A 19808-nucleotide genomic window follows, 5' to 3' on the forward strand; every position below is an offset into this window, starting at 1 on the left:
CACAGTTTACAATAGTGTGATTGCACAGTTGCTAATGCAAAAAAAAAAGGAAAGTTATTTTTTTTAAAAACAGTAGGTAATAACAATGTGCATTATGGTGACTGGTTCACTGGAAGCAGCTCTGATTGTACAGTCTAATAGCAGCAGGGACAAAAGACCTTCGGTTTGGCTCCTTCATTTTGTCATGGAAGAAGCTGCTCATTACTGTTTTATACAGGGGGTGAGAGTCAATGTCCAACAATGATGATAGTTTAGCTACCATCCTCCTTTCTCCCACCTCCTGTACAGTGTGGACTGAGCTGGCCTTCCCTATCACCTTGTCCAGTCTCTTCCTATCTGCAGTAGAGATTCCCTATTCTTTTTCTTTCTCCTGCCTCTCTTCCATCTTGCTTCTCATTTTCTTAATTATCCTACTCCTCTTCCTTTTCACACCCCCTCTCTTTTTTATCTAACACTCTAAGCATCTCTACTTTTACTCAAGTAAAGGATTTGTGTACTTTTCACACTACTGTGTATGTGTTTGTGTGTGTGTGTGTGTGTGTGTGTGTGTAAGAGAGAGAGAGAGAGAGAGAGAGAGACCTAAATCTTCATCATTCACCAATCATTATGCTCCCATTAGGGCTCGCCACAGCGGACTACTTGTCCCCATCTAAATCTGTCTACCACTTCCTGTTACTCTAACCTTCTGCATGTCCTCTCTCACCACATCCATAAAATTCCTCCTGGCCTTCCTCTTCCCCTCCTGTCTGGCCGCTCCATCCTTAACATTCTTCTCTCGAAATACCCCTACCCCTCCTCTGCACATGTCCAAACCATCTTAATCTGGCCTCTCTAACTTTGTCCCCTAACCATCCTACCTGTACTGTCATTTTAATATACTCATTCCTAATCCTGCTCATTCTTGTCAATCCCAAAGCAAATTGCAGCATCCTCAGCTCAACCACCTCCAGTTCTGCTTCCTGTCGAAACAAATGTCTGCAAGCTGTACAAAGTTGCTGGTCTCACTACTGTCCTGTAAATTTTCCCTTTCATTCTTGCCGATACCTTTTTGTAACAGATCACTCCTGCGACTCTTCTCCACCTATTCAACCCTGTCTGCATTTCAACCAACTTATCTACCACACTCCCTATTGCCAACTTATCTAACACACTCCCTATTGCTTTGGACACTCTCACTCATCGACTATACCCCTTTATACTATATACAGGGTATGTCTTTGGACTGTAGGAAGAAACCAGAGTACCTGGAGGAAACCCACCAAGCACAGTGAGAACATGCAAACTCCATGAGGTGTAATGCTACAGTGAGCTAATGTACTCCCTACTTGCTCCTACTGATCTTCATGCCTCTTTTTTCCAGTGCATTCCAGAACATACTCCTGAATGTAGCGCTTTAATCAGTGCAGTCGTGTGAACGGCCAGTAGAGGGCAGTGTGGGATTTAATAAAATTCTCAGGCGCGCACACGCACCTCGGTTTGAGAAAGGAGCCGACTACATTGAGGGGTTTTATTACACGCTTGCACGTATTTATACTTTACAGAGACCTCTTTCATAAATACATTTCCAGACCACATAGCACATAGCGTTTTATTTTATTAGAAGTAATATTAATAGTAATGCAAAAAGTCGGCTCTTATTGGTCAACTTAATTATTATTAATAAAAATAAAAACTGAAGATTAAACACACACACCAACGAAGAAAAACACTTTAAAAGATAGCACCAGAAGTAAAAACTAAAATGTATTCCATATGACTTTTGAGTTTTTTTATTTAATTTTTTTTTAAGTTAATACTTTCTAAGTACCTCACGATGTCATTTTTTTAATACAAGAATTTAAAATATACTCTTATTAAATTTACATTTATAAATAAAAAAAACTTAGCGATTAGGTGTATTATAAAAATTAATTGGCCTTCCTTCTTGTACTTAAAAAAATTACGTCTTTGAAAGAAAAACAAGAATATCTTATTTATTTACTCTCCTATTTAGGATCACGAGCTCACGCTTGCCATCTAGTGGACAAGAGGAAGAGGTACGTCTCTGTTTAAGTTCCGTGCAGTGTTGCCAACTTAGCGACTTTGTCGCTATATTTAGCGACTTTTCAAATCCCTCTAGCGACAATTTTTTTAAAAAGCGACTAGCGACAAATCTGGCGACTTTTTCTTGTGTTACTGGAGACTTTTGGAGACTCTGATGTGTCTGTACTGACTCTTCTCAATTTGCCACAGCAGCTGCCGCCGCCGGCCCCTCCCCCGTCCCAAAGCACTCACAGACAGGGCTGTCCTCTCGCAGGAGCCCCCCCTAGTGTTAACTAGTGTTAACTAGTGTTAGTGTTGAGGAGGGTCTGGAAAAAACAAAAAAATTTGGACTACTCTGTTAAATTGTTAATGTAGATGGTATTTAAAAAATGTTACAATGTTATGGTTAAACTGTTCATGTTTAAAGGTTCTAAGTGGATTATAAGATTATAAAGATAAAAAAAAAACAAGCAAAAAAAAAAAAACAACAACAGAAAAACAAACAAACAACAACAACAACAAAAAAAACTCCGCCAAAGTGTCTCATTTGGGTCACTTTTGCCGATCCCAAGCCCGGGTAAAGGAGGAGGGTAGGAATTGTGACATTAAAAAAACTAAACTAATAACACTAGCTTTCCTGTTTTTTTTATTTAGGCTATTATATATATTAAAAAAATAAAAACAGAGGCCTACCATAAGCATGTATTATTCTTTTTCTATTCTATCATCAGCATTTGCTAAATGCACTGTGTATAAGCTAACTGAGACATGGCATAGCATTTGCATGTCTTTGCTATTTTTTGTTGATTTTAATTCCTTTAAATGTCCTCATTTATAAGTCCCTTTGGATAAAAACATCTGCTAAATATGAAAAAAATGGTGATATATATAGTAATATATATTATGTATAAAAACTACGACGGTACGATGGAGCTTTAGTGCCACGTTAAAAAAAAAAAAATGTAAATCTACAAGAATAAACTCAATGTTATGAGATAAAAGTCAAAATGCTACAAATGGTTTTGTCAGATACAAATACACATTCTTACCATATTTCAAGCTTCAAATAAGTGTCACGTATCTTTTTGAAAGCCATATGACAGAATTGCATTATGCAAATTACGTGATGACGTCATCTAGCGACTTCTAGCGACTTCTACGACAGCCAATAGCTACTTTCCTTACTGACGAGTTGGCAACACTGGTTCCGTGTAGAAACAAGTTTGTGTCGAGTCATTTGGGTCGGTGTTTTACTTTAGGTATTAGACAGGTACCGTTTGAGTTGATTTCATTTCTATTAATACGTAAAGTTTAAATGGACGGACATCATCGCGGGAAAGGAAAAAGAGGAAGAGGGGGACGAGGACACCGAGACGAGGTGTTTTAACAAAACTGGATATAAATACTACACCCAATGTTTTACAGTTATAGTTACTTCGCGATCTAGATTCATTTCGCTTCCTTATTTGTGGTCTATATTGACTCAGGTCTTTAAATGTTTGTTTTCTTCTGCTAGTCCAGAGATGTGCGTCTGTCTAAAGCCCTGTCCTACGCCCTGAGACATGGTGCTGCTAAAATGGGTCTTAACATGGGTTCAGGTGTGTGTGTGTGTTAAATTTATTTACTTTTATCAAACACATGTCTGACATATAAATAATAATGAATATGGTGTTTAACTTTAAATATGTTCATAATCCTCCATACAACTCTCAACATACACAGATCAGCCATAACATTATGACCACCTGCCTAATATGGAGAAAGTCTGTCTCCTTTTTGGGGAGTGTGTTCTGACACCTTTCTATTGGAATCAGCATTAACCTAACCAGCCTTCGCTCCCCATGTGGATCAGTAAGCCTTAACCACCCATAACCCTGTCACAAGTTCACCGGTTTTCCTTTTTTGAATCACTTTTGTTTTGTCCTGACTACTGCAGACCAGGATCATCCAACAGGAGCTGCAGTTTTAGACCCAGGTCTCTAGCTGTCACAATCTGGCCTTTGTCAAAGTCACATAAATCCCTACACTTGCCCATTGCTTTCTGCTTCCAACACATCAACTTCAGAAAAAAAAAAAATTCTCTTGCTTCCAATTATATCCCAACCACATCCAGCCACTATTGCAATGAGATATTAAAAATGTAGCTTCTGTGAGTAGAGCTAAACTGTACTGGGTAGACGAGGAAAACCAGTGAACTCTTGTCGGTCATGGGTGGTTAAGGCTCATTGATGCATAAAGTCTGGCACGTGTAGTCTGATCCAATAGACGTACTGATCTAGATCAGATTAATGAAAAAGGTTAATGCTGGTTGTGATAGAAAGGTGTCAGAAAACACAGTGCATCACTGTTATAGTGGCAAAAAAGGGTTGGGGTGTGACCTACTCAATATAAGTACAATGGTCATAATATTATGGCTGATCAGGGTACGACACAATAGCACTATAGTAGGGTATAAATTTACAGTCAAAACAACCACTGGCCGATTGTATTAAAATTTTCTTTGATGATTAATCCAGACGGCTTTGTATTTGTGGATGAACTCCTCGCTCATGGACAGTTCAGATCATTTGCACTAGAAGATGTAGAAAGAGTTGCCACCACAAACGACAAACAGCGCTTTAAACTGCAAAATCACCCTGAGAGTGGACGCCTACAGATCCGGGCAAATCAGGGACATACTGTACAGGTCAGTGGGGTCTTCAATAGTGTAGGTTAAGTGTGGCCATAATAAAGCTTCTCACATTGATCTGCTTGTTTTTTGTTTGCTGGACAGTATGTTGTTATGAGGTCAGTCATGTGTTTGTTCAGGTTGAAGACCTGGAATTGACAGCTGTGGTTCCAGATGCGCCAGACTGTCCACGGGAGGCCGTTCACGGCTCCTATATGAAGTACTGGCCATCAATTCGTAGCCAGGGCCTGCACAGGATGAAGAGAACTCACATTCACCTGGCACCCGGGCTGCCCGGAGAGGGACAAGTTATCAGTGGTGCGGGTGACAGAGAAAATTAAATATTTTTGGATTTAACTCGAATGCAAGATTTGTTTGTTGTCCCTGGTTTGTTTCTTTAATGCTTCATTGCCATAATGTCTGTCTTACCCAAGGTCTTTTCTGTAAATATCTGCCCCAAATCAATTCAGTTCACCCAGGTTTGATGATGTGGCCAAACATCAATCATAGTATGACTTATTTGGAAGGTATTAGCATTAGCCTACTAACACTCCATTTGGTAGTATGTCTTGTTTTACAAGATGGAGGAAAAAACTGTGACTGTGATATAGCGGTAAGGCTTTCTGCATACAGGTTCTACAGCTCAATAACAGATTACAGTGGCGATAACCTGTACACATGTTGAGTAGTTAATTCATGTTTTATAATCTATATATCTATTTTTAGGAATGAGGCATAATTGTGATCTAGCTGTGTACATCAATGTCCCCAAAGCTCTAGCAGGTAAGCAGGAATGCAGAATTGCATTTATCCTTTTAATTCGCCTTTTAAGATTAACATTTGTTTTTCTGGTTTTCTAGACGGAATTCAGTTTTACTGGTCAGAAAACAAAGTGCTGTTGACACCAGGTGACACTGACGGTGTGTTATCTCCTCGATATTTCTTGCGGGCACAAAGACTGAAACCTTCAGGTGAGTTTCTAAAACAGCTCAGACACCTCAAAAGTTGCTGGTACTGTAGCAGGGTTTTAATAGGGCACGCTTGTCATTTTATGTAGACATGTGTTCCTATTTTAGTAACCAGGTCATTTCAAGCTAACTCACCAGGATCTTTTAGTTCATGGACTGACACAGAAACAACTTTTTTAAAAACTATTTTTGAATTTCATGGGACTTCATCCTACAGTTGAAGCCAAATCCTACAGTTCTAGTTCAAACACTTTTTGTATTACTAATTTTTGAAGTCATACATTGTTAAGCAGAAAAGCCTCAGAGCATTGACTAGTTTGGTATTAGTAAAATCATACATCACAGTTTTCTACAAATTCTACGAATTTTAAAGGATGAATTGCAACTGCAGAAAGGATCGCACTTGTACCATGAAAGGCTTGAATGAACATAAAAAGTGTGAAGTTGAAAATGTTTTTCATTTTGTGGAATAAATAATTTTGGAAAAACTGGCATTATTTATGTGACATATTCGTGTTATATGAAATTTATGAATCATTTCTTTTACAAGCTCTATAAAGGACATTCGTAAATGCTGACATTTAACAAGAAATATTAATTGAAATAGTATTCATGAAAAAAAAAACTAACAAACTCTAAAATTAAAGTTAATTAAAATTAAAACTAACTCTGAAATTAATTAATTTGTGATTATTACTGACAGTTGTTTTTTCTGGTTCTTTTTTTCTTTCTTGGTTTCTTCATTGTTATAATCTTTTTTTTATAATAAGTGAAAGTTTAGTCATTACAAGCAGACTGTTTTGGTAGGAACCCTACGACGCCTGCTTTCTCTTCCCATGGTATTCCCATGGTATTCCCATGGTAATTTTACTGTACTGTATAGGGCATGTGACAAGTAATTAAATATTATTAGTATCTTCAGAGCTGGATACATACCTTTAAATATATTTTGGCTTTATATTTTCTCATAAATTATTCAAATTAGCTTGAAACCTTTTTCATGAGAAAGATTATTTACATTGCCTGGCTAAGAAAAAAGTTGTTCACTCTAAGATTTAATTCAGTCACCATAATCTTTGATTACAGCACACAATGTGGTGGCCAGTTCATGTGTGAAAATGATTCCCCATGCTACCAGAACCACTCTTTCACAGTTTGAGTCCTGGACTATGCCTGTATCATCAGGGAAGAAAAATGTCACCTGACAAAACATAATGTTGCTGAGGCTAGACATGACCAGCTACAGCAACCCAGTTTATAACACAGAAGCTTGTACAGTGGCCACTATGCATGATGGGTGCATCGCTTCATAGGCTTTCCTTCTTACCTTGATACTGTCTGGAATAGGCCTAATCTGAACGAATAAATAAAATAATAAATGAAGTCTAATCTTTATGTGCCCTGTAGCAAATTCAAAAAAGTGATAATCTTATGGACACACAGCTGTTTAAGTGATTCAATGATGATTTATTTTTTTCCAAATTCATTTCTTTGCCAAAGTTGACGTTTTTCTTTGCTTGATGCAGCTCCTTAGGGATTCCTGGATGTTCAGTGAAAATTGCAACCTATTCCAGTAAAAAAATAATCAGTTTGTTAGGCTTGGAATACAAAGTTTTAGAGGATAGTTATAGGATTATAGAAAAACCTGTGAATTTAATAGATGATTTTACATGAATTTCTTCTTCCAAAAAAAAAGAAAAAACAAATGACATAAAATGAAAAAAGGTCTAAATTTTGGGTGGGTTGGTACAGAATAAACCAGCCTGGTATCCATGAGGTAAAACATTGCTGTCTCATATAAATGTAAACTGATCGAGTGTGTTTATTAGAACTTAGCATGGGCAGGTTTAAATAATATAATATTTAAACTGGCCAACTGATGATGATTTTTGTTTTCCAGAAGCAGGGAAAAAACAGCCCTCTAACTTACTGTATGTTTTTTAATTACAGCATGTGATCTTGATCTGGAATAAACTGCGAGGAAAAGAGGTCTTGTTGGATTTGTCACAATGAGTATAAAACACACTATCCTTCAGCAAATCCATGAACTCTCAGCACTGAAACCTACTGGACTGAGAAACCTGTGTGTCTTAAGTTACTTCTAAATACTGTATTTTACCCTTTAAGACATCCAACATGAACTGAACATGACGGAAGCTCTGTCTAACCGAGCTGCTTGTCACAGTGACTATCTGAAAAGAGACAGGCACTGGTTGTGGTTTGGTCTACTGAGGGCTTCCTGATGTACGTCAAAGATAAGGAAGTTCTTTTGTGATAAAGCAACAAACTGCTGGTCAATGCAACACTTCCTGTGCTAGCTATGATAGCCTGTGGTTTCCTCAACTGTCAGTTGAATCAAATGTAATGACTTTCTGGGGGACATGGTAAAGTTTAAAAAAATGTATGGTGCAGATGGTCTTAAGTAATGTATACAATTGTTCATGCTTTTTATTGTATTTAAATAAATCTATAATGATATTTAAGTACAGTATGCTCCAGTAAGGACAGTAATTTATTGTATGTCTTTATGCATCACATACCTGTCAGTTAGTAAATATGTATAAAGACAAATGAATCGATATTTCTTCAGGTCCATTCAAACAGAACGCTATGTGGTTATAAATGTGGCAGTGAAACTGAAATCAGTAAAGATCCTTAACAAGCCACTCTCAAATAATACACACCGCAGCTCTTCAGGAAGGTTTTTCACCTCGTCATCAAGCAGCAGCTTTTCACATACATTTAATATAATTGATTTCAGCAAAGCATGAGCACTTGAAAACAAGCAAGGGGCTAATGCACAGATACTCCGTAACTGCAAAACGATCTGTGGTTCTGCATTATTGCAGATCAATCAAAGAGCTTCATGACCCCCAGTGAGTTTATGGAAAAGCTCCTCATTCAGTGTGTCACTGGTCTGTCGGGCACGCGTCGTCATGAAGATGTAACCACCAATGTACTCGTGGACAACCTGACAGTCTGCATCTACACAGCCGAAGGCTATGTTGATGTTGCCATCAAACTCAATGGCCACCTGGTGAAGAGAAAGATCCCAATAAGAAGGTTTGTTCAATTACAACGTGGGTAAAAACGTTAAGACGCAACATATCATTGTAAATGTATAATCGAATAGGTGATAAAATGAACTGTTTATGACCGACCTGCCGTATATCCCAGTTGACATTCCACTGCCTCATGTTGTTGTAACGCCAGGTCTTCACTACGTCTCCCACTCCCAGGTCGATCCGGATCAGGCGATTGTTTGCAATGCCCAGGACCTCGTCTTTACGGCTACCCTTAAATCTGAAAATAAAAATTTTAATTTGCTCGTTTACATTCCAATATAAATCGATAATTATCAAAAAACACTCAATCATCCTTCACAAGAAAATGTGTCTCTGGCTCGTATAACCATCAGTCAGACTCTCAGCCGTATAACATAAAGCAGAACTACTGAGTGTTCTTACCTGACCATGAAATAAGAAATGCCAAAGTCAGGCAGCGACTGCCAGATCTGGAGGAACTTCAACATGGCTTCTGTCAGGGAGAGCTGAGCCACATTCTGATAAGCCTCCAGGATCCGTGGAGTTAACTGTAAATTCGAGCAAAAAGCAGGGAATCCCTTGTGTGAGTGTTTCAGTTAAAGATTAAAAGGGTTTGTGCTGTCATTCAAAATAACAGTAGCACTTCTCAAATGCTTGATTGTGTTTTGTATTTTGATTCTTAAAAATCTTGGATTTTTTTTTTTTACAGAAAACCAGCTTTAATGACCATAACAGAAAAATGCTAGTACAGTACTTAAAAAAAAAAATTTGAAAGTATGTTGAAAGGGTTGTGGGGCCTACTGTATCTCGGGGGACTCGGGGTTCATCAGTTTCTTACTGGGCACACAAGCACACACATTTACACACTACTGGCAATTTGGAAAGACCAGTTAACCTAATCCACATGTATTTAGACTGTGCAAGGAAATCAGAGTACCTGGAGGAACCCCATCAAGCACTGGGAGAATATACAGTACAATTATTGTGCTGTCTACTATTTTTGTTAAATTAAATTGTATAAGAGATATCCTAATTATATATAAGTATGTGCTCATTTTCTGCTGTTGTTAACTGATAATCAATTAATACTAGCCATTTTGCCAATTACCTGTTTGGCCTTGTATTTCTTGGTGTAGCGGGGAGAAACAAGGCTCAAGGTGTTAATGCTGTCGTCAGCCTGTGCTGTTGACGCAGATGAACTGGAGCGCTGCATGGACAAGAAGGTCTGGATGTTTTTCACTTCATTCTGATAAGAACTGTCCAACAAGGTTAGGCCTTTAGATGCCAGCTTACAGGCTGCCATCCACTCAGAGTACTGCTTCTCCTGCAGAGACAGCGGACGTTGTATAAATAGGAAAAAACATTGAAACGGCCATGTTTTTATAAAGCTGTTTGTGGGAAGGAAACGTGTAGAGGCTGAGAGCAGCTACTGTACATTTGCAGAAATTGATTAACCACTTCTGGTTGGAACAAGAAGGACTTCAATGATCGATTGTATCTTTTTGTTTTGTGACTGTGATAAGATATGACCTCTATAAGATAATGCTGTCATGATGTCTGTTTTCCGAAGATGATTCCTAGAGCATCCTGCTGTACTCAGTATGATTACTTACATTCTCACATCGCAGATACACCTCCATCATGCCCTCTGGAACTGGGATGAGGAGTTTGATACAAAACTTCTGTCCTGCTATGTTCACATCAGGAGACACTTCAGAGCCTGTAAAGGGGGGGGGGGGGGGGGGGGGATTTCAGTATATTATAATAACATTGTTTAAGTCAAGGGCAAAACGTTACACCCCCTATGGCTTTTGAATGGAGAGACAGAATTTCGAAATGTAAAAATCTAAGTGAAACACTATTAAAATCAGCAGAAACATATTTTGTACGGGGATTTCAACATGAACTAAAGGCATTCATGAAAAACAGAAGTGGGTAGGATGAAGGTTAACATGTGTTTTCTTTGACATGTTTTTTTTTTTAAACTGCAGTTCATGCAGTCATAATATTCTGTGAAATCAGCCCATACAGTACATGACATCACAAATGTCCATAATTGGGTAGGGTTGCTGTGATTGACAGGGCAGAGTGAGAGTATGTCATACGGCCTAGCCAGAAAGCTTACATTCACAATCTCCATAGCAGTAAAGTAAAAACCTTTTAACTGCATTATTAAGGAGGCAATTATCTGTATTTGTCCTAAAGTATTCTAATGGAATACTTCTATCTCTGTCTATCTACCTTTGAGATTCATTTGCTGAATTGGCTCTCCATAGCTTTCTTCTTGGCTCTTGTAGTAGAAGATAGAAGTGTCCTGAAACTTGAACCAGTATTGTTTGTAGTCCCTCAGAGTTAGTCTTCTGGGCCTAAAACAGACATATAAAATAAAAAAAAAACCTTAATAAATGTGACTGAACAATTTTTTAAACTCTAAATAAGTAATGTGTAACACAAGGCAAATAAATGGTCTTACCGAAAAATTTTCAAATAGTCATGCAGTTCTGGAGGCGTCATGTTTTCCTAAAACATATTTGCATTTAAAATGTAGTCAAAAACTCGATATACATTTGCACACAAAATTTTCAAAAAATAAATTGCACTTGTCAGTAACAACCTAAACTAATATGTAACATAAACAGACAATTGGCTGCATACCAGTTGGTTTATATTGCTATCTCCAACCATCTTGACCTCAAGTGATTTCAGGGCAGATTCCAGATCATCCATGCCTTGGTTGGAGCTGATATTCTGAGACAATGATAGTTTGCCTATGTGATACTGAGAGAGAGGAATAGAGGCATACAATTTTGATATTAAGATTAAATTATTTGTCACATGTTATGCATATCCCAGTTAGAAAGCCACAACCTTCTAACCAGAAACCCAATAACCTACTGCCTTAACCATTTGACCCGCCACCGCCCTTATACAGTATGCGTGGGTGGAGGGTATATTTAAAAAAGATGTATTTTTTATCATCTATGTCAAATCATTACAGTAAGAAATGAACCCTTTATGGATTTTTATGGAAAGAAACACAACAGCATCACAGATAGTTTTGAAAAAAAAAAATACATTGAAATATTGGATGGATGAAGCTGACGCTGATTTTTATATTGTCTCTTTATCAAGCTATACGTACTGTATGTAAGACATACAATATATATGACTCTCTCATTTGATATCACACCCAGCTGTAGTTGTTTAAGCCTGTGACTTTAGGACTGTGTGGCTGGGAAGACTGCTACAGTATACATGTGGGAGAACAAAGAGGAACCAAGAGAAAAAATGATTAACAAAAGTACAGTACTGCACAGAGGTCACTTCTGGGAATGCTATTTTCGGAATCATGTGGGAGTAAAACTAAATGTGGCAGATTAAAGAAGTTAAAGAAGACCTTATTGTCGCATGTAAGCTGTTTGTAACTTATTTACAGCAGTTAATGATAGTGAGAGGGGACTTCCCTTATGCCTGTATGCACACGGTGACAGTCACAAGATTAGGGGGTTTAGGGATGAGCAAAGATCATTACATTTGGAAAAAAAGGCAAGTTACAAGATCATATTACATGATCACTCACGAGATCATATTATAATGCACTGCTGCTACAATATTGGGTGTTGTCTGCATATTGTGGTTTGAAGGCCTTTGTTTTGGGTGGTACAGAAATCTGACCTGTGTTTCCTGTATATGGCCGTAAGGTGCTGTGTGTAAAGCAATTTGTCAAGTTTAAATTGAGTTAAAGGAAGAATCTTTGCTTGATGTGGTAACCACAGCTCCTCGAATCACTTATCGGCCGACTCGACGTCCTTGCCAACACACAATGTGTCTGAATGTTTATAGACAGAGTGTTATGTTTTTAAGCCACATGCTTTGTGTCATATGCATCTGTTACCAAGGTACCATGGGAATGTGCATGTTTAAGGTAGAATATAGAAAATCAGTCATATGGAGACTTGGAGATAGACGGTAGGAAGTGCTTTAGCATATATTTAGCCACAGGAAGTATTACCATATACAGAGTGAGGAAGTGCAGTGGTTTTACAGATATAGACCAAGTTTAGATGTAAGAAATAAAGACCTGTAAAAGTTCACCCAACGTCTCTGTGGTTTCGTAGAAGTGAACCAACCTGCAGAGCTCCAAACAGCATCATCTCTTCCTCAGTGCAATCGTTGTCCTCCAGCAGGATCGCCCAGCGTGCCTGCTCATACAGCTGTGTCAGACGCACCTCGTCGTACTGGCAGAAATAAGGTTTCGAGTCAGTATTTTTTAAAGCATTCATACTAAAATTTATCATCTATACTATACATGACAGACGACTAATATATTTTCTCCAACACTGGCTCTCAAGCCCACACACCTTAGGTTGCATATCATGAAATGTGTAGTATTTGAAGCGTAACCAGAGCTTGTCATTCTCCTGAACTCCCTGCTGCATGAGTGAGCGTGATGAATCCAGCCATCTTAGTAAAAAAAAAAGGCATTTTATATATACAGTAGTTACAATTTTGAGAGTAGAGTTTGTTCATTATTCACTAGTGTTTGCTCATACCTGGTGTTGATGTGTGTTTTGTCCACCTTGCTGGCTGGTCGGTAGAGTTTAGAGATGGCCTCCGGAGCAGGAGAGGGCTGGCACACAGACAGAATCTTATAAACAGCCTCAGTTTTAGGGGAGTCGGCAAAATGAGCCGGCATGCCATCATACAGAGCGGGAACTGACCCTGAAGGAATAGTAAGGTTTTTTAAGTGCTTAGATAAGATGTATATTTTGGTAAGTGTTACAGTATAATAATGATTTTCAGATACACAAATGCATGAAATACCTGAGGTCAATGGTATGTCTGTAAGGTCGTACTCCTCCTTCCCAGAATCTTTGTCCTTTTTTTTCTTTTTCTCCTCCACTGGCCTTAGCAGAGACAGTTCCTCTGGATGGCGGATATCTGAGAAAAAGCAGAAAAAGGAAGAAATCTATAGATAAAAAGAGAGTAAAGTCATCAATATCCTATATTCATTCATCTGCAGTAATTTCGGGTGGCATTGCACCCCAAGGCTATGCCAGGAACACTAAGGTAAGAGGTGGGAATAGATCTTGGATAAAACGCATCACATCGCAATCTTCCATGCCTTGGGCTTATCAAGTGGCATGTTTTTTTTTTGTATTAATTATATGCAAAATTTACAGTAACATGAGCTTAAAATTGAACCTTCAAAAACCCACTGCACAACCATACTACGCTTTACCCAAATCTGAAGACTATTTTCTTGATCATAAAATGTCCATCATGATGTCTCCACCAAAACCAAAAAATTATTACACAAAAACCAATAAGTTAAATGCACACGGTTAAATGAACCATGATATGTAACTGGAAGCATGGCTGTGGCAAGCTTTGACACATCTATTTTGAGATATAGTTATATTTATTGTATATCAGAAATAAAAAATAATAATAAACACCTGTTCAGAAGTGCTAACTCTCACCCGTTTAGCGTAAGACCCATGCAATCACTCAGCATGCCACACATCTCTCCAAGTGAAGAGAAATAATGTTCAGCTACATGAAGGCATGAATCAAATGTAAAAAAAAAAAAAATTTAAAAAGGGATTAGCCATAATAGTGCTGAACAGATAAACAATCTTGAATTAAATGGATTGCAGCAATGTTACACACCAGCTGAAGCATTTAAAAAGTGAGTGAGGGCAGTGGCATATTATCTACGGTATCTATCAATAGGGGTTTGTACAGGGGTTGGACAATGAAACTAACACTAGCTAATTTAGAGTTCAAGGTTTCATGGCCAAATTTGACCAACCTGGTGGCCAATCTTCATTGATTGCACATTCCACCAGTAATAGCAGTGTGAAGGTTAAATTAGCAGAGTAATAGCACAGTTTGGCTTAAAGTATTGCAATGCACGCAACATTATGGGTGACATATCAGAGTTTAAAAAAAGACAAACTGTTGGTGCGCATCTTGCTGGCGCATCTGTAAGCAAGACATCTGTGATGTATCAAGAGCCATGGTATCCAGGGTAATGTCAGCATACACCACCAACAAGAAGGACGAACCACATTCAACAGAAGTAATGGAGGACGCAAGAGGAAGCTATCTGGAAGGATGTCCGGTTGCTAACTCAGATTGTATCCAAAAAACATAAAACCACAGCTGCTCAACTCACTGCAGAATTAATGTGCACCTCAACTCTCCTGTTTCCCCCAAAACTGTTTGTCGGGAGCTCCACAGGGTCAATGTACATGGCCGAGCTGCTATAGAAAAACCTTTGGTCACTCGTGCCAATGCCAAACGTCAGTTTGGGCTGTGGAGAATATGAAATATGTATTGTTCTCTGATGAGTCCACCTTCACTGTCTTTCCCACATCCGTGAGAGTTATGGTGTGGAGAACTATATATACACCAACTAACTTCATGCCCTCTCTTACTGCATCCATAAATCTCCTCTTTGGTCTTCCTCTAGACCTCCTGCCTGGCAGTTCCAACCTCAGCATCCTATGGTGTGGAGAAGTTTGGGGTGCAATATCATGGCATTCCCTAGGCCCAATACTTATGCTAGATGGGCGCGTTACTGCCAAGTGTCTTACCGAACCATTCTGGAAGACCATGTGCACTTAGTGGTTCAAACATTGTATCCTGAGAGTGGTGCCATGTATCAGGATGATGATGCACTAATACACACAGCAAGACTGGTGACAGAGTGGTTTGATGAACATGAAAGTGAAGTTGAACATCTCCTGCATGACTGCTGCATTTCACATAATGTTATGTGTGTTTTGTTGTATTTTGTCTTAATCATGTTTGCTGGCCCCTGAATGTTCTTATGAATATAAATAGTGACACATTGTTCTGTGTATGAATAAACGCAACCCAAATGTTGTAATTGTCCCTATCCTGTGTGTAAATCATTTTTCTGCCCTCAAGGGTGTCAATGGAGTGGAACTGACTACCCAGAGTTCTGTGCTATACCCTTGCTGTCCTATATGGAGCAGCTGAAGAGCATGTAGGTGGTTTGGCTGTTGGGTAAGGTAGGCCCTAATGTAATTCATTTTTAGGTAGGCCACAATTATTATTTTTTTGGGTGAATATTTTAAATGTCAGTTGTACCAACTGGAATAAATACAGTCACATGCACCTGTTGTTTCACTTTAAAACTGCAGCACTAAAATTTGCAGAACCCTGCAGAGTAGATTGATACGGTAAGTGATAGACATAATGGCTGAGAATACTCCAGGGGGGCGCCGTGTGCATGTATGCGCTGTATATTCAGAATCTCACTCCAAGCTTTTCTGAAAAGTTGCCAGCTCTGCCTGTTGTATCTCACTATAGGCACAGGTTATACTGCTACAAGTCTTTAGGACTCATTAAAGCCCTTAAAACATTTGATGTTTTCATCAATTTATCAATTTAAGTGGTCTTTATGGAGTAATTTGTAATATCCTATTTTCATGAAGATGACCTAAACCGCTAACTTTTAAAGATTGTCTACACATGACCTGATTCTGTCTCCCCGCTTTGACTCTACCACTGATATTTGTATCATTCTTTCCCATAATACTGATCCTCTGCAAAAAACAAACATGTCTTACTCAAAATCTTGCAGATTTCCTGGACAGTGCGGAACACGGTGCTGGAGAAACAGGCATGGAGCCGCAAGGTGACTCCGTTGGGAAGACCCAACCGCAGAGGCTTGTGTTGGGGTGTGAAGATCAGACGGGCATCTGCATGGATACCACATTTATCGAGTGTCCAGGATGTTCGCAGGACCCACTGCTGCTTCTGCTCCCACCACAGCGCATGATCTGACCAGTCCTGCTGTATCTCTAAAACAAGAGGCCAACCCCAATCAGTGATGCTCGATTTTAACTCGTCACGTTAATCAGAAAACATTTTCCCCATCTATGGATGATCTCGTCATGGTCAAGATATGTGTTTATCTAATATGGCTAATAATTGCATGGTGTCTAAAAATCTTTGCTCTAAAGTGAAGTCTTTGGTACAAAACTTTTACTGTACTATAAAACATTGTATTCTCTCATTCATGTATAATATGTATAATACTGGATTAAACTCACGTGTTTTTTCTACAATTTTCAAAATGACCCCACCTATGTGGAGGTCAGAGGTTACACTGATTTTAACAGGTGGAGCATCAAGGCCCAATTCCTCCACAATGACTGACAGGTCCCACGCCGCCATCCTCAAGAAGCTGGAAAGGACAAATGAACTAGAGAAAGAATAAGAAACATGAACCTCAATTAGTTTCATTAGGTTGTGTGCGTTACAGATGCTGTAATAAATTTAACACGTGCACTTGTGTATTTGAGAATGAGAATTAAAATATACACCTAATAAATTCTTTCTCTTTTTTCAGAAACAATGAATGTGTGCTCTATAATGTTCTGATGTTCTTCATGGTACATGCTGTGGGGAAAAGTATGACTTAGCTTAACTATCACATGCTCAGCATGAGTGTGCTTGCACTCATACACGTGTGGGCAAACGCACATACTGCTGCCCTTATCCCCTCTTTATATTACAGCGCTTTTCCACTTCTTGCCCTGAATTGACCAATACTTCCTATTTTTGCTGCGATCACACTAAGCCACATTTCCTCTTTCAGTTTAACATCAACAGTCATGTTTAACCATTCAAAGGGATGCGCGCACACACACACACACACACACACACACAAACCAAACAGCACAGAAGAATGGGGAAGGGTGGGGAACCAGGGAATTCTATAATATACAAATACGTCTATATGATTAAAATATGTTTATTAAAAATGTGTCCTAGATATTTTGACCAAACCACTGTACATGTGCTTTATTGATTAAATATATATATATTTAAAAATCTATTTTTTAGATTTATAAAATGACATCAAAATGAAGATAAAGGTTTCTTTGGGGTGTATAGGATGATTAAGCTTTCTAAAAACACTTTACTTGAAATTTGTTTTGTAAGGAAAATCCTCTGTGGTACAGCCCATAAAAAAAACCTTTAAGGAATCCTCAAAAGGATCATCTAGTGAACAATTTATTTATTGTGTGGGTTATACACCATGTCACTGACATAAGAGAAGGTATGGGTAAGTATAAATTAGTTTTCATATTACGTTACTCATCATATATATTTATTCCACATGGTTAATATGACGTATTATGAGAGATATAAGTATGATGGAGAAAGATATTGTTTGTATGTCTATGTAATTTAGGGTTTGATTATGAATGAGAAATGTGCATTAAGTTGAATCTGAATTATAAAAAATTTCAAGGGCATTATTTATACTTTTATACATTTTTATACAAGGATGATATTCCATAAAAGTTCTACATTTGCATTTACAGATGTGTGATATTGTATTGTCTTTATTGTATTGTCTAATCAACTTTTTAAAATTTGCAAACCCTAGTTTCAGAATGTTAATTATATATGAAAGTTCACATATTATGATTATTATAAGTAGTAGTTGTAGTAGTGGTATTTATACCAGGATCATAAATGGTTAATGGACAGGTAAGTTCACATGCACACTGATGTATTTATATCACATGCGCTTTGTAACACAGCATATGTTGCTGTAAACTGGGTTTTTTGACATTTTTAAGGCTTTTCCCTTTTTACTCATATTAGTTTGAATATATTGTTACTGTTTAATGTCTGACATTAATTGGTTCACACTCACTATTAAGAATACTGCCATTAATACAATAATCATAAAAGATAATTACCTTTATGTCTTTTGATGAGCACAGTGTCTTCCCTCCTAAAGGTTCTTCTGCTTGCCTTCACGCTGAATGTGTTGGGTTTTTGCTGTGTGTTGCCGCAGTTGTGAGAAAAAAGGGTGTTTCTGTTTCTGTTAGTTTATGCATAACGGAACAGTGTGACCACAGTCTCTTTGGGTGTGTTCTTATATGAAGAGCAGAGAACACTTAAAATAACTCGGTATCTGGTTTGTTAAGGCATATAGGAAGGAACTTACTTTATAGGAAGTTCCTCAAAATTGGATTTAAATGAGATTACTCAATTTGTTTTATATAGCTACAGTGGCTCATTACAGTACTCCTTTTTTATGCACTTGATTTTAGTGTTTTTAGTGCAGCCATTAAAATCAAGCAAGAATAGATGGGACAGTTTTAGGCAGAAAGCTGTATAGAGACTTTGAAAACATGTCCTTTTATTTACATGGTTAACAATATTGCTTTACAGAATTTTATTTTCTTATTGAGCAATGATCTGCCCATGATACTACAAGTAATCAGTGCATACATTTACAACTAGAGGGCAATGTGGGACTCATGTGGGACTCAATCTGTAGTCTCATGTGAAGATGCCCAAACCCTTCTGAAATCTCTATGGTTTAATATAACCTCTTTGTATTCCAAATTTAAATTTTACAGAGAAAATAGATTTACTGAAATAGATGTTTAAATAAAAAAAATCTGAGTCATTGAATTCTAAAAACATTTGCATGGTTTACTATTTACGTATGATGTTAAAGATTATATTTCTCTCTACCTTTTGTAAGCTTGATGATTCTACTAGAAGGTCAGTAATGTAATTAAACTATGTGCTTGTCAATTCTTATGAGACCCTTATATTCTTAATAGCAGTTTTAATTTTCTGGCTTGTAAATACTATGTCATTCCTAGCATCGAACTGGTCAGCTGTTACTTATTTTCCTATACCAGCATGTCCTGTCATGGTTTATTCCTTACATAGCTCATAAATATTTACTGAGTTTATCTGTATAAAATGTTTAGGTCTGAATTATGCAGTGCATTTTCCCATAATTATCAGAATTTGTTTATGCACCACATTTCTTGTAATATTCTATTCATATATTACACACTCTTACAGAATATTTTTAGACCTTCCTTAAAAAAAAAAGGAACAAGTATGTTTTATCAAACATCTTGACTTCTATCAAACACAAAACAGGCTTCTATCAAATTAAGTTTTGTACTCATTTATAATCTATACCGCTTTATTCGATGTACAGGGTCGCAGGTTCACGGTCTCCTATACTATCCAGGAGGAACTAAGGTCACAAGGCGTGATACACACTGGATGGTGTGCCAA

General features: G+C 37.8%; 2 protein-coding genes across 3 annotated transcripts; one reads left to right on the forward strand and one right to left on the reverse strand.

Annotated features, from left to right (window-relative positions):
* The first annotated feature begins 3232 nt into the window (after positions 1 to 3232).
* On the forward strand, positions 3233 to 8141 carry trpt1 (tRNA phosphotransferase 1). Its single transcript, XM_053505711.1, has 7 exons — positions 3233 to 3400; positions 3539 to 3620; positions 4539 to 4708; positions 4831 to 5008; positions 5417 to 5473; positions 5551 to 5661; positions 7609 to 8141. The coding sequence occupies exons 1-7, from the start codon at positions 3338 to 3340 to the stop codon at positions 7629 to 7631; spliced, it is 684 nt and encodes a 227-aa protein (XP_053361686.1). The 5' UTR covers positions 3233 to 3337; the 3' UTR covers positions 7632 to 8141.
* On the reverse strand, positions 8136 to 18609 carry fermt3b (FERM domain containing kindlin 3b). Of its 2 annotated transcripts, XM_053505710.1 has the most exons (15): positions 18458 to 18609; positions 16793 to 16944; positions 16307 to 16540; positions 13527 to 13643; positions 13256 to 13424; positions 13064 to 13166; positions 12833 to 12940; positions 11358 to 11480; positions 11176 to 11222; positions 10944 to 11068; positions 10316 to 10422; positions 9811 to 10026; positions 9126 to 9250; positions 8820 to 8961; positions 8144 to 8692 (listed from the first exon to the last, which is right to left on the reverse strand). In XM_053505710.1, exons 2-15 carry the CDS (start codon positions 16914 to 16916, stop codon positions 8513 to 8515), a joined length of 1920 nt encoding a protein of 639 aa, XP_053361685.1. In that variant the 5' UTR covers positions 16917 to 16944; positions 18458 to 18609; the 3' UTR covers positions 8144 to 8512. The 2 variants fall into 2 exon arrangements, with proteins under 2 accessions (XP_053361684.1, XP_053361685.1); XM_053505709.1 differs by having other exon boundaries at positions 8136 to 8692; positions 13256 to 13643.
* Between the last annotated feature and the right edge of the window lie 1199 nt (positions 18610 to 19808).

This window comes from Clarias gariepinus, chromosome 10, assembly GCF_024256425.1.
Source record: "Clarias gariepinus isolate MV-2021 ecotype Netherlands chromosome 10, CGAR_prim_01v2, whole genome shotgun sequence".
Lineage (NCBI taxonomy): Eukaryota > Metazoa > Chordata > Actinopteri > Siluriformes > Clariidae > Clarias > Clarias gariepinus.